The 13,133-nt window shown below is 45.6% G+C and overlaps 1 protein-coding gene across 2 annotated transcripts in view; it reads right to left on the reverse strand.

The window, feature by feature from the left end:
• Positions 1–12,180, reverse strand: part of LOC308344209 (uncharacterized protein) — a 31,988-nt gene extending 19,808 nt beyond the window's left edge. The window contains exons 1-2 of one of the 2 annotated variants that reach the window (XR_013966972.1): positions 9,441–9,637; positions 3,904–4,579 (exon numbers count right to left, since the gene is read on the reverse strand). Coding sequence is in view for 1 of the 2 variants with exons in the window: in XM_080805715.1 (XP_080661841.1) it covers positions 4,404–4,579; positions 12,097–12,111 (191 nt within the window). In the remaining variant the exon portion in view is untranslated. Of the gene's footprint in view, positions 1–3,903; positions 4,580–9,440; positions 9,638–12,096 lie in introns of those variants that run through there. The other variant, XM_080805715.1, reaches the window with a different exon arrangement.
• Positions 12,181–13,133: the final 953 nt, after the last annotated feature.

Here is a 13,133-nt window from a genome sequence, read left to right on the forward strand (position 1 = left end):
AACGCAGATGATTTTAGCACAAAACCAGCGTTGCGTAAAGAAACTCAACTGTGTACTAGCCTAGGGAGAGGAAATTCAGAGACCGATGATATACTAACATTTATTGAGCGTTTACTCTGTGCCAAGCCCTGAGCTCAGTGATTCAGATAATGTATTTCATTTGCATCTTGTAACTGCCTTATGAGGTAGGTGACACCATTGTCCCATTTCACAGACGAGGAGATATCTGGGTCATAAAAAGGGTAAGCAACTTGCCCGCAGTCATAGAGTTGTCTCCCAGCTGACCCAGAGTGGATTGGTCAGGTCACTAACTACATGCGGAAGACGGGACTCTTCATTTTATTCATGAACTCCTTTCCATTTGGAAAACGAAGTTCCAGATTTCCATGTTAATTATCATTGTTACCACATGGATGTTTATTAAATATTAGCTGTTGATTATAATGACTGAGCCCTAGACCACATTGGGAAGTTGGCCATGGCCTTCTGGGTCCCTTCCCCAATATCTCCTCTAGGTCCCAGGATAGAAATCACACAAGAAACAACCACTGGCTGTTGCTAAGAGCTCACGCCATGAACCTTCTCAGGGGACATTGGTGTTTAATTGAAAAACTGATGATGCCTTTGAGAATGAAAGGAATGATGAGACATTGTGGACTCTCAGATATTCATATGAGCAATGAGGGCAATTTAATAGAGGAGGCCTCCCCGCAGCCCGTCAATCACTCCGACAGATCGACCTTGATGGTACACATTTATATGAGAAAATATTGTGACTGCATTGAGTACTTTCTGTAATTCGCTTCCCGGTGAGACCTTGGCCGGAGTTATCTCTTACTGCAAAGTTCACATGGTTGAAAACTGTATCTATTTCCTCAATCGGTGTCAGCCTTGACTCAAGCAAGTTTAGGCTAGTCATGAAACAAGAACCAGAAAAGCAAAAGTCCCCTGAGCCTTGCCACACTGGTGTGCTTAAGGTAGATACAAACTTGAGAACTCCTACGTGGAGAGAGGCAGATCTGCACACTGAGGACACGGGGTCACCCGAATCCCCCTCGTAAGGAAAACATGGGCTCAGATCCTGAGTTGAATATAAAATGTGGGGACAGGTACAGAAATCTAATTATCTTTCTTCTTCCCTTCTTGAACTCAATTCAGTCCACCAACCCCCATTTCTAGTTAGTAGTTGTGTTAGTTTGCTAGAGGGTGGTAACAAGTCACCGTACACTGGTGTCTTTAAACAACAGAAATCTATTCTCACATAGTTCGAAACTAGAAATCTGAGATCAAGGTGTCAGCAGGGCCACGATCTCTGTTAAGGCTCTAGGGGACAATCTGTCCCATGACTTTCTTTTAGCTTCTCGCAGTTGCCTGAAATCCTTGGCGTTCCCTGGCTTGTGAATACATCACTCCAATCTCTGACGTCCCGTGGGGTTCTCCCTGTGGGTCTCTGTCTCTTCTCCTCTTCTAGGGACACCAGTCATACTGAATTGGAGCCCTCTCTAACGACCTCAATTAACATGGTTTCATCAGTAAGACCCTATTTCCAGATAAGGTCACGTTCACAAATACCAAGAATTAGGACTTGAGCATATCTTCTGAGGAACCATGATTCAAGCCACAACAGGAGAAGGATACTAAATGTCATGACCAAAGAAATTCAGTCCCTTCCAGTGTAGAAATCTGGTCTCTTTCAGACACTTATTTTGTTAATTTTGGATGCCCCCCCTCCCCCAGTTCCCTGCTCCTTTTCTCCTCTCTGGATTTGAAATAAGTTCCAGGAGGAGGCCAGGGGGTGCGGGCAGGTGAGGGATTCCTAAGAACGAAGGCAGAGCCGGCCTGGCATGAGGGATATGTGATTGGCACACACGCCTTAGGGCTCTGAGTCTATCTAGCCTGGACCTGACATCACACTTGGCCTTTATGGTAAACAGCACCGCACAAGCCCTGCACAGGCTCCCACCAGCAGGACTCCAAAGGGTGTGTTCTTGGTTCAACCTGAAGGCCTCTTCCAGTCTGCTGGGCCATTTTTGGCCCAGCTCTGTGCCTTTCTTTGGGGAACAGACAGGTTTGGGAAGTCTCCCTCCCACAGCACTTGGGGCCTTTGGGATACACAGGACTTAAAAGCTGTCCTCTGGCTCTCAGTCTAAAGCTGTTTGGGTTGTTTTGTTTTGTTTTGTTTTGTTTTTTTCAATTCACTGCTCCACTGGATGGGGGCTTCTCAAGAGGCCCCAATTTCCTGGGGGCTGATCCCCAGGGATGCTGCTTTGGGATCTCCAGATCTTCTCTAGGTTGTTTTATCCCCATCTCCAGGGACAAGGGCACAGCCTCGCACAGCCACCAGCTAAACTCTCTGATTGTCTCTGTACCTCAGCTCCCCCTGGCCCTGCGCCCCAGCCCAGGGCAGGTGTTTCTCTCCAGGGTCAGAGCACATTTGCGCATGGGGTCGGGGGTCATTGTCCTTAGGATATCACACATGCTTCTCTATTCTGCGGTTTTCCTTTGAGATGCCCAAAAGTTCTTAACTTCATGCTTCTAGAGATGGAAGAAGAGCTTATAATAGACCAACCCTTCGGAAGTGAAAAACTAGCAGTAAATCCGGATAAACCATCAGGCATGCAAACTCATGTTTGGAGTCATGAAAGAGCTGCCCAGAAACTGAGGTCTAGGACCAAAATCTCTGAGAAAAGAGAATTCTGGAGAGAGGAGCACACGATTCAGTTTCTTTTTCTCCTAGAGACATTTGCCGATCACTAAGCTACCAAGACAGCCAGAGAGAAGGTATCTGCAAGAATTGGGCCCCATAAAAGTCTAGCATCCAAGTGATGCATAGAACTTAGACAAATCAATTAAATAAAAAAAATCAGTCATTGCAATTAAAAAATGGGCAAAAGATTGGAAAACTTACTATACAAAAAATATACCCAAATAACTCATTAACATGTGAAAAAATATTCTACGTCAGTCATCAGGGAACTAAAAACTAAGACAACAAAGAAACCCTAGAGTATGCCCTCCGAATGGCTAAAACTAAAAAAACGATAATCTCAAGTGTCAGCAAAGCTGTGTATAAGGCTCAGAATTCCTATGCGAGTATAAATTCATACAGTCACTTAGGAAAAAATTATGACAGCGACTACAGAAATTGAACTGATGCAGAATTTAGGATCCTGAAATTCTACTCCCATGCATATACCCAACAGAAACACATTTAAATGTGCTCAGCGTAGGTATAAGAACATTTATGGCAACGTTACTTGTATGTGATAGTCCAAAGAAGACACAATCCAATTGTCCCTTGATAGTAGAATGGAGCAAGTGTGACGCATTCATATTATGGAATACTGCACAGTATAGTAAATAAATCAACTCTTGTATGAATCTTACAAACGTAAGGTTGAGAGAAAGGAGCCAGGCATAAATTAATTGGTACTAGGTAGTTCCATTTCTAGAAAGTTAGAAACAGGTGACACTAATGTCTGGTGTAGGCATCGGGATAGTGGTTGCCTCTGGTGACTGGGAAGGGACCAGGGAAGGGAGATGCGCTGGTAGTGTTCTATTTGTTGAACCAGGACGTGGTTACACAGGTGTGATCATCAGAGTAGATCTGCAAAGCTGTATCTGAGAATCAGTGTCTTTTTCTGTGTTGATGTAATTTTAATTAAAATGTTAGAAAACCAGCATTCGTCACACAGACCCTTGACATCAAACATCAGAGCTATAGCTTTTAGTGTACTTGGTCTTTGTGTAAAAAAGGACAGAAACATCATTAGGACTGGAATGACTCTTTGGATCTCAGCATTAAGCCCAATGGCATCTGCCTGTTGGCAAAGCCTGCTCACGCTCCCCACCTTCAAACTCAAGTTCTCGAGGTGAAATACCACTCCACCTTCCTGGGCTCACCTCCAGATTTTGCTTGTTTCAATGGGCTATTGAATCTTCTTGAAGTCCCGCCGGAATCCATCAACCCAAGGACTCCTTCTGCCCCAAGAAGCAAACTTGCTCTCAGTGTCCTGCCTCTGGCACAGAGAACACAAAGACAGCAAGCTCCTCGAGACCAAGGACCCCCACTCCCAGACCTGACCTCTCTAGCCACCTTGATTTTCCCTTATTTTCCTCTGTACCATGCTGCCGCTGCATAAAACACCCCTGGGGTGGTCAGCTGCCTTCTGATCCTGTACCCCGTCTCGGCGACAGGACTGTAGGGTCCTAAAAGGCAGGACGGTGCTTCACACTCTGTTTTAAATGCCGCAGCTTTGGTGGTTTCTTGAGCAAAGCCGCTGCTCGGAAGTATTTGCTTTTCTCCATCCCGGCCCCCCGAGGGGTGCTGTTGTGGGGAAGGAAGAGTAGGAACATCCTGAACTCAGCTTAAACCTTTTGAAACAAGAACCTGCCACACTCACGTGACTCGAGGCGTCATGGTACAAACGCGTCTGCAGGTCCCACGTGGAGAAGCGGCAGAGTGGGGTGACTTCGTGGAGAAGCTGCCGTCCAGAAGCAACGGGGCACCCGGAGAAGGACCACGGGCTTCAGCAGCTCTGGCAGCTCTGGGCTGCGAGCAGATCCTCAGCGCTCCTCCCTGACGAGGAAAGAGCCAGGGTCAAACCTTGGTTCTACTCAAGAGCATCATTACTGATGACAGAGGGCCCTCCCCGGTGGTCACGGCATGCCAGGCGTCCCGCTATCCCAGCTCATCTTCGAATCAACCCAAAAGGGTAGAAACTGTTCGGCAGATGAGGCAACTGAAGCCAAGACAGAAGAAATAACTTGTCCAAGTTCTCATGGCTAATAGAAGTCGTAAAGTCGGGGTTCAAATCCAAGGTTCCTGTGCTCCAAAGCAAGGCCAAAGGAAAACATGAACATACGGGTCTAGTAACTAGTGAAAGCAGCCCAAGATGTGACAAGAGGTGCACACAAATCACTGTCCACCAGACAGACCAAGTGCCACAGGACCAGAACAAGTGTCATGACCGTTTTTTGGCTGCAGGGGACTCTATCAGGAATACTAAGGTGAGGAGGGAAATTTTATCTCCATGTTACAATGTTACAAAAGACTGAATTTTCAAAGTGGAGGCCTTTTCTATAACGACACAGCGGGGCTGAGCTGAGCAGACACTTTCAGAATTCCTCCTTGCAGAGGAAAGATCTTGGATTTAAATATCAGTGGAGTATAACTGAAAAGCTAGAGCTGCCTCGAGGATGTCCTCTCCCGGCCACGCCTCCGCCAGGTCCCTCCCAGCACCACAGGCAAGACCCTGAAAAGACCTTGGGGGCCTCGGTGCTCTCCAAGTGCCCTTCTGGCCATGGAATGTTCGTGAATTTTTATTGCACTATAGACAACCTCTTATCTGTTCAAAAGGACAGCAACATGGGAAACACCGCTTCCATAAATGATTGTGGGTTATATTATCTATAGACAATAGTAATTTTCTTTTTTAAAAAAAGTAATGATTTCACTGTCATTGCCGTATGTTTACTATAATATACCATTTGTGGAAGCTCCTACAAGTTGCCCCCCAAAACTTCAATATTTGCATTCAGTCATTTATATTCATACTTAGGCACTGTGGTTTACCCCAGAATGGCTCTTGTTTGGAACTTCCCATTTTAGAGGAAGGCCTACAGATTTAGGGCCAGCTTAAAGTCCCAAAATTTGGTCATGGGAAGACATGAGGAAGATTCCTATCTAAGCGATATTTACAATTTATTTGTGCAGCGCACTTTTTTCTTGGAAGTCTTCCGAGTTTCCAGTTCTTTTATTGAGGCTTTATTTGAACGTCTGGCCCATAGTTTCCCAACCTGGGAGCTGAAACATTCTTCTACGACCACATCTTCATAAAAATAGTGTGATATCAAGACGCAGAACCCATTGCGTCTGCCATTTGCTCAAACAGGGCTCATTTATTTACATATTCCTTATTCATCAACCAAGGATGTACTCTGTGCCAGGCACAGCACAAGGCCCTGAAAAGAGAAAGACACGGCTTCCGCTCTAGAGGACATTCCGGAGCACGACGAGTAAGGCTTATCCCACTCTCGGACATTTGGGGGGCCAAGGAGGTGGGGGCAACGACACCTAATACCTAGCATGCTGTCATTCGAGAGGGAAGCGAAGGAGCCCGGCCCGGGGAACTGGAGTCATGTGTCCGTCCGTCATCAGCCTGGAGGCTCGCAGACAGTTATGGCCTTAGCTTAATGCCCAAGTGGAGCATCTCTACCCGAAGGCCTGTTCGAGCTGCCGTTAGAAAGGACATGGGGTACTTTGTAAAATATCTAAGTCTTATGCCAGAGCTTGAATCAAAGGGAAAAATACAAGATTATGTAGCATTTCAAAGCTTAGTTCTTCAACACTATCTCCAAGGTAATCCGGTCTTCCTCTGGCTTTGTTTTCGGTGACTCCCATAAATATATAGATATTCTTTTCTTTTTAAGATTTATTTATTTATTTGAGCGAGAGAGAAAGAGAGCACACGAGCCAGGGGAGGGGCAGAGGAAGAGGGAGAGACTCCCAAGCAGACTCCACGCTGAGTGCGGAGCCTGTTGCGGGACTCAATCTCAGGACCCTGGAAACGTGTCCTGAGGTGAAATCCAGAGTCACACCTTCAACCAACCGAGCCACCCAGGCGCCCCCTCGACATTATTAAAATGAAAGGGACAAATGTGGCTGTTGATCCAGTGGCTGTGAAAAATGGTGACAACAAAATTAGACAAAAGGAGTAGAAAATATTCCAGATAATAAGAGGATGAGCAAACAGCTCGCACAGCTTCTCTGCTCACGTCCTTGCTGAGGAAATGCGGAACCGCTGGATATGGTCCCTAGTCAAAATAAACACGTGGGCTCTCACCTTGCTTCCATTAGTTTCTAGCTGCTTGACTTCAGATAAATTCCTTCATTTTCCTTAGGCTTCTTCAGTTTCCCCCTATGTAAAGTGGGGACAGTCCTACATCACTGGGTTGTCGTGGAGAGTTAAGTGTGGTGGTCAGGGCCTGGCCCCGCCAGGACTCATATATATGCATATTTGAATACATTAACATCATTAGTATTTAAATATCAGGTTTTTCAAAATTATAACTGGTATTATGTGTGATTTCTTATATATATGGAATTTTGAGGATTCTCAGATGGTTTGAAGGAGGTGATTTTTCAATATAAAAATTTTAAAAAGCTGGGCACCTGGGAGGCTCAGTGCATTAAGCATGGGACTCTTGATTTCGGCTCAGGTCATGGAGATCGAGCCCTCCGAGGGCTCAGTGCTGGGCATGGAGCCTGTTTAAGATTCTCTCTCTGTCCCACCTCCCACCTCCACTTACACTCTGTTTCTCTATCTCTCTCTCATAAAAAAATAAAACAAGCTGGCCTGTACCTGCTTTTAAAAATCGCACTGCACGGTCCTGCGTGTTGGAGTCTCTGCATTTCTCTGTAGAAGTGTGAAGCATTCATAAAAAGCAAACGCAGCCGTGCCTCAAATTATCGCCCCACCTCCCACATGCACATATGTTTTTCTACTTTCTCCAGCAGCGTGAGTCTAGTTTTAGTCTTTGGAAAAAGCTTCCCCAATTATATGAAATCAGTCATTTACTGCGTAGTAAGAAGGCACCAGAAAAGAGCATTCAGGATTTCTATTTCACGAGCAATGCTGGGAAAGGTCTGGAATCGGAAGCAGGAACCATGTGTCACCGCGAGCGCCCGGAGCCACCCGCACCTGTTTCCCACCCAGGGCTGTGCACAGCCCCTCTGATTGCCGCCGTGGCATTTCTTCCTCACCCGCACGACAGTTTGCCCGATGAAGGAGGCAACAGCTCCCATTTCTGCCAAACTTCTGGGGAAAATACTTCTGGCTGCCCCAGGATGGGACACTTTCCTGCCTCTCTTGGTCCCATGGGAGGGTCAGCTCACCATTGAATTGGACTGCGGAACTTTGGGTATTGCTTTGCATACATGATGAAGGAAAAACAATTTTTTGAGTTGCTTTAACTTAGTAATCATGACAGAGGAGGTTCTCTGTGATGGGGAAATGCATGTTTCTAAACGGAGGCAGAGGGATGGCACAGACTGTTTCATATCTCAGGATGCGGAGGGAGGGAGACGTCTAGTGCTCACTCACCGGCTCTTCCTACAAAACAAGGGCAGAGTCTGTGCATGTCTTGGGGGGGAGGGCGTTTGCATAATTTATATGGTGACTTGCCTGTAAACCTTAATCAAAAATCTGCTCAGGTTGTGTGAAATGAACAACAGCTGAGTAAAACAGCGTCATGGTAGAGTTCTCTCCTGAATATAAAATTGATCGGGAAGATAAATCCAAATACCATTTTTCCACCTTGAATCCAAGATATATATAGAAACTCGTAAGTCCAGGCAGCCCCCTAGTTTAAAACACTTAAGTGGTATCAACTAAGCAAGAAGAATTTTGGAAACAGTGTAGCCCTTTCGTGAGTTTTGTCATTAAAAACATTCCAATATAATTAAGAGAAAATCAGTTTGAAAAAAAATTTTTTTGAGAGAGAAGGCGCACGAGTGCACTTGTGAGGGTGAGGGAGGGGCAGAGGGAGAGAGAATTTTAGTCAAGCTCCGCACCCAGCCCCTATCCCTATGCAGTGCTTGATCTCACCATCCTGAGATCATGACCTGAACCAAAATCAAGAGTCAGGCATTTAACTGACTGAGCCACCCAGGGCCCCCAGATGTTTTTATTTTATTTTTATTTATTTTTTTTTAAAGATTTTATTTATTTATTTGATAGAGATCTCAAGTAGGGGCAGAAGCAGGCAGAGAAAGAGGAGGAAACAGACTTCCCGCTGAGCAGAGAGCCCGATGCGGGGCTCGATCCCAGGTCCCTGAGATCATGACCTGAGCCGAAGGTAGAGACTTTAACCCACTGAGCCACCCAGGAACCCAAGGTGTTTTTAAAGGAGGGTTCTTAGGGGTTCCTGCAGTAGCTCAGTTGGTTAAGCATCTGACTCTTGATTTTAGCTCAGGTCATGACTTCAGGGCCATGAGATCGAGTCTTGAGTTGGCTCCACGCTGGGCATGAAGCCTGCTTGAGATTTTCTCTCTCCCTCTGCCCTTCCCCAACTTGTCTTTTTTTTTTTTTTTTCTTTTGTTGTCTTTATGTTTTAAAAATATTTTCTACACCACTCCTTCGGGAGGAGGAACTTAGGATTGAAATGGATGTCGATGGACTATGGCTAAAATATACCAGTTTTAGGAGGGAGAAGGCCATATGATGTCCGTCCAACTCTTTGTGCATTTCTACATCCTCAACACATGGCCCTGTCCTGGAATATCCTGGGCACTCTAAAGTGTTCAATAAATGGGTTAATACATGAATGAATCACTTAAGATGATGAACTCAGTCACTAACAGAACAAAGGACGTTGTTCATGAGAAAGAAGAAGACAAGAAAAAATAATTAGAATTAGAGTCTGGAGGCATAATTTACTTAAGACGTGCTTCTGTTGTGCTAATCCTATTCTTTCTCTCTGCCTTAATCTCCTGGTGGCCAATGTTTGTGTCAGATGTGGGAAGGTGGTGAAGACAGGAAGGGATAAAAGTACTGGCCATCACTGCAGGCACCTGCTTCGTGTCTTCACGTGAACAAAGAAGGTGCATAAAGATCATTCAGTCCAAGCCTTCACTCTGCAGATAAAGAAAGTGAGAAAGCAAATGACCTGATGAAGGTCCGTCCTTGGCCCAACCAGCTGAACATAAGCAATATTATATCATTATTTATTGCTTTGGGAGGGGAAGTGTTATGTGTTGCCAAAGGAAACTTATCATAGACTTAGCTGATATCAGCTCCCCACCCCAAAGGCTGGGTTAGGTTTGTTTAGTTTGACCCAATTGATGGATCGCTTTTGCATTGATTTTAATGAGAAAAGCTCAAAAATAATACTTTCTCTCTCTCTTCTTTTTAGAGAGAGAGAGTGTGTGTGCATGCGTGTGCACAAGCAGGGGGCAAGAACAGAGGGAGAGAGAAAGAGAGAGAGAGAGAGAGAATTCCAAGCAGGCTCCATGCCTGGCACAGAGCCTAATGTGGGGCTTGATCTCATGACCCCGAGATCATGATCTGAGCCAAAATCAAGGGTAGGATGCTTAACCGACTGAGCCACCCAGATGCCCCTCAAAAACAACACTTCTAAATTTTACTCTGAACAATAATGACTGGGGGCGTTCTTGCTGGAAAGGCGGGTGTCTGATCCCAACACCCGAGATTCTATTCTGTGGACCTGCATTGAGACTAAAAAAAAAAAAAAAAAAAATGGGAATTTTTACAAACACACACAGTTGATTTGGATGTAGAAGCTGTACGCTGGGACACTGTCCCAAAGCGCCTTAGCTCAGCCAACAACTAAGGCAGCACTTGCAGGAAGTTGTGCTGACTGATTCACGGAGCTGGAAGTAACGTGTGTACATCATGCTTTGCAGGATACTGCTGTCTCATCACTGTCAGAGAGACATGTTCAATGATATGTCATTATATGCTGGTAACAAGTGCTGTATTCAAAACCATTTATTTATCTTAACTATTTGACACTTTGTGAAAGTCGAGTGCACTTCCCAAGACCAAGCCAAATGCTGTTCTCTTAACATGATGGAAAGACCAAGAGACACCACCAAGACTTCAGAGAGAAGATCCTGGAGGAAAGCAGCCAACCTGATCTAGCTTGGCTCACAACAGCATCCCTGGCACCCCACACTTGCTGAACACATAGTAGGGGCATGAAAAAATACGTGTTTATAAGTTAATCCAATACAAAGGCATATGAAATAGTAGAACAGTAGAACATTTGGATAATGCCTCTGTGTATGTAAATACCAAATACTTGTAATACTTGCAATCATAAAATCGATTTGTTCCTTGTTAGAAAAATAACTGATACATTTGAGAATGTTAGAAAAATAACTGATACATTTGAGAAGGAATGAACACGAAGTCTGAGAGGAAATGGAAGGCGAGAAATCCCGGGCTGGAGGGGAAATTTGACCTTTCTTCCTGGGATCTGTCTATGTTTCTGATTCCCTAAACTTTCCATTACTCTAAACCACAAGTCTCTGTGAGGCTCAGTGTATTTTAATTAAGCCCCAGTGATGAACAGACTTGCCAGCCTTCGTGCTGGTTTGTGGCACGGGGCTTCAAAGCGGGGTCTAGAGAAAACAGGGAGGAGGGGACCCCAGCTTGCCCTCTCATTAGCAGTTTGCATGACCCTCCCACAACACAGAAGCACAGACTAATGGGGTTAAGAATTACCCCGAGTGGGTGTCATGGTACGGAACAGTGATCCTTCCCCTGCCTTCCAGGATCAGCATTCTGTTCACAGACGAAAGGTCTGTCTGTGTGACTCAGGCTACGAAAATGCTTCACTTGGCAGCCACCGTGGGTATCCCCCACTCGGGCCTCAGCACAAGTCCAGGAGGAATCAGAAGGCCGGCCCAGCCCCTCCCCTGGTGCCATCCGCGACGGTCCAGCGGCCTGTGCCAACAGCCACAGTGGAAGATGGAGGCTGGACGGGAGAGTGTGACCTGAGCTAAACTCTGCTCAGAGAGGCAGCGTTTTAAAAGTGGGTGGGCTGGACTGCAGGGCAGGCTCTCTTTTTCTTTTTCTTTTTTTTTCCTCTTCTCTTCTCTTTTTTCTTTTTCTGTCCTTTTCTTTCTCTCCTTTTTCCTCTCCTTTCTCCATTCCTTCCCCTCCCTTCCCTTTCCTCTCGTACTCTCTCCATTTCTGTCTCCCTCCCTCCTTTCTCCCCCACCCCCACCTTCCCTTCCTTCCTTTCTTCCTTCTTTTCATTCTCTATCCTTTCTTTTCTTTTTCCGTGGATCCCTCTCTCTGCCAATCCTCCTTCTTCCCTTCCTTTCTTTCTCTTTGGGTCTCTTGGGAAAATAAAACGATCAAAAATCTCAAAGAGATATTCAACTGGCCAAAAAAAAAAAAAGAAAAAAAAATCAACTGGCAGAGATTTCTGTGTACAGTGTTGGCCTTTCCCCAAATCTGCCACTGTCACCCACTCGGCCCTTTCCTGTCAGTGTGAGAGACGCACAGGTGGCTGCCATGAAAAAGTACAGAGAAACGAAGAGGAAATTCAATAACTAACCCTTACAGGATTGCTGCACATACACTCTCATCCGCAAAGCGTCACCCGATGGGAACCTGCGAGGTCCGGGCATGTCACGCACACGACCCCCTGTACCGGGTACCATCCTTGGCTGCCACAAAGCTCTCAAAGGCGTTGGCAAGATAACCTTGGTTCAGGACATTGAACCATATTATACCTGAAATATACTCTGTGAAATGATTTTTGGACTCTGAACACAATTATGACAGTCGCCAACTCTGCCAAGTTTACCGGGTAAATAAGGAAAAAATAGGTAGTTTAAATATTAAACCCTTCAGGTTTGGGGACAATCACCTCCTAAAATGGGCCCAGAAACTAATTTTCCACTTGCACATATTCATTCATTCAACCCAAAGAAGGGTGGGTTTCAGTGAACAGGTCTCCGAGGCCGTCCATCCCGGGACTGACAGTCCCCAGGGAAACTGGATGGTTGCAGTGCAGCCCGACGGCCATAAAGTTCAAGTCCAGGAGGTAAGTTGATATCTTCACGTTAGTCCAGGTCAGCATTTGCTGATGTGTTTTAAAGGGGAATTCGAGAAGATTGGGAGACAGCTCCAAGCTTGCGTTTCGATTTTTGGAAGTCATTTTGCTCCTGAGTGGCCGTCATCTCAAATCATCCTCAGTGTCCCAGCGCTGTCATCTGTGAACAGGTGCGCTGAGTTGTGGCAGGTAAACACCGAGCGCTCAGCCCAGAAAATTGTCATCTGAATGATGTACATGCCCGTCTTGAGCCCCATCAGGCACTAGAGATGGATGCTTTGCTAATACATCTCCCATTTGTCAATATTAATTTAAGGCACTTCGAGTTGGCAGCCAAGAGCGTACTTTTCCAATAAGCAGCCAACTTTTCTTCCATTAAATCTTTAGGAGAATATATTACCAACTTCTGGGAAATACCATTTGCAAGAAGCCGAGCTGGAGTAGGTTGAGGAATTGGCAGTAAAAAGCTGCGGACCACGGGTACACGTGTGATTGGCAAGTCAGATGGTCTCTACAAGGCTTCCATGGTCGTCTCTGCCCAA

This window comes from Martes martes (genome assembly GCF_963455335.1).
Source record: "Martes martes genome assembly, chromosome: 6".
Taxonomy (NCBI): domain Eukaryota; kingdom Metazoa; phylum Chordata; class Mammalia; order Carnivora; family Mustelidae; genus Martes; species Martes martes.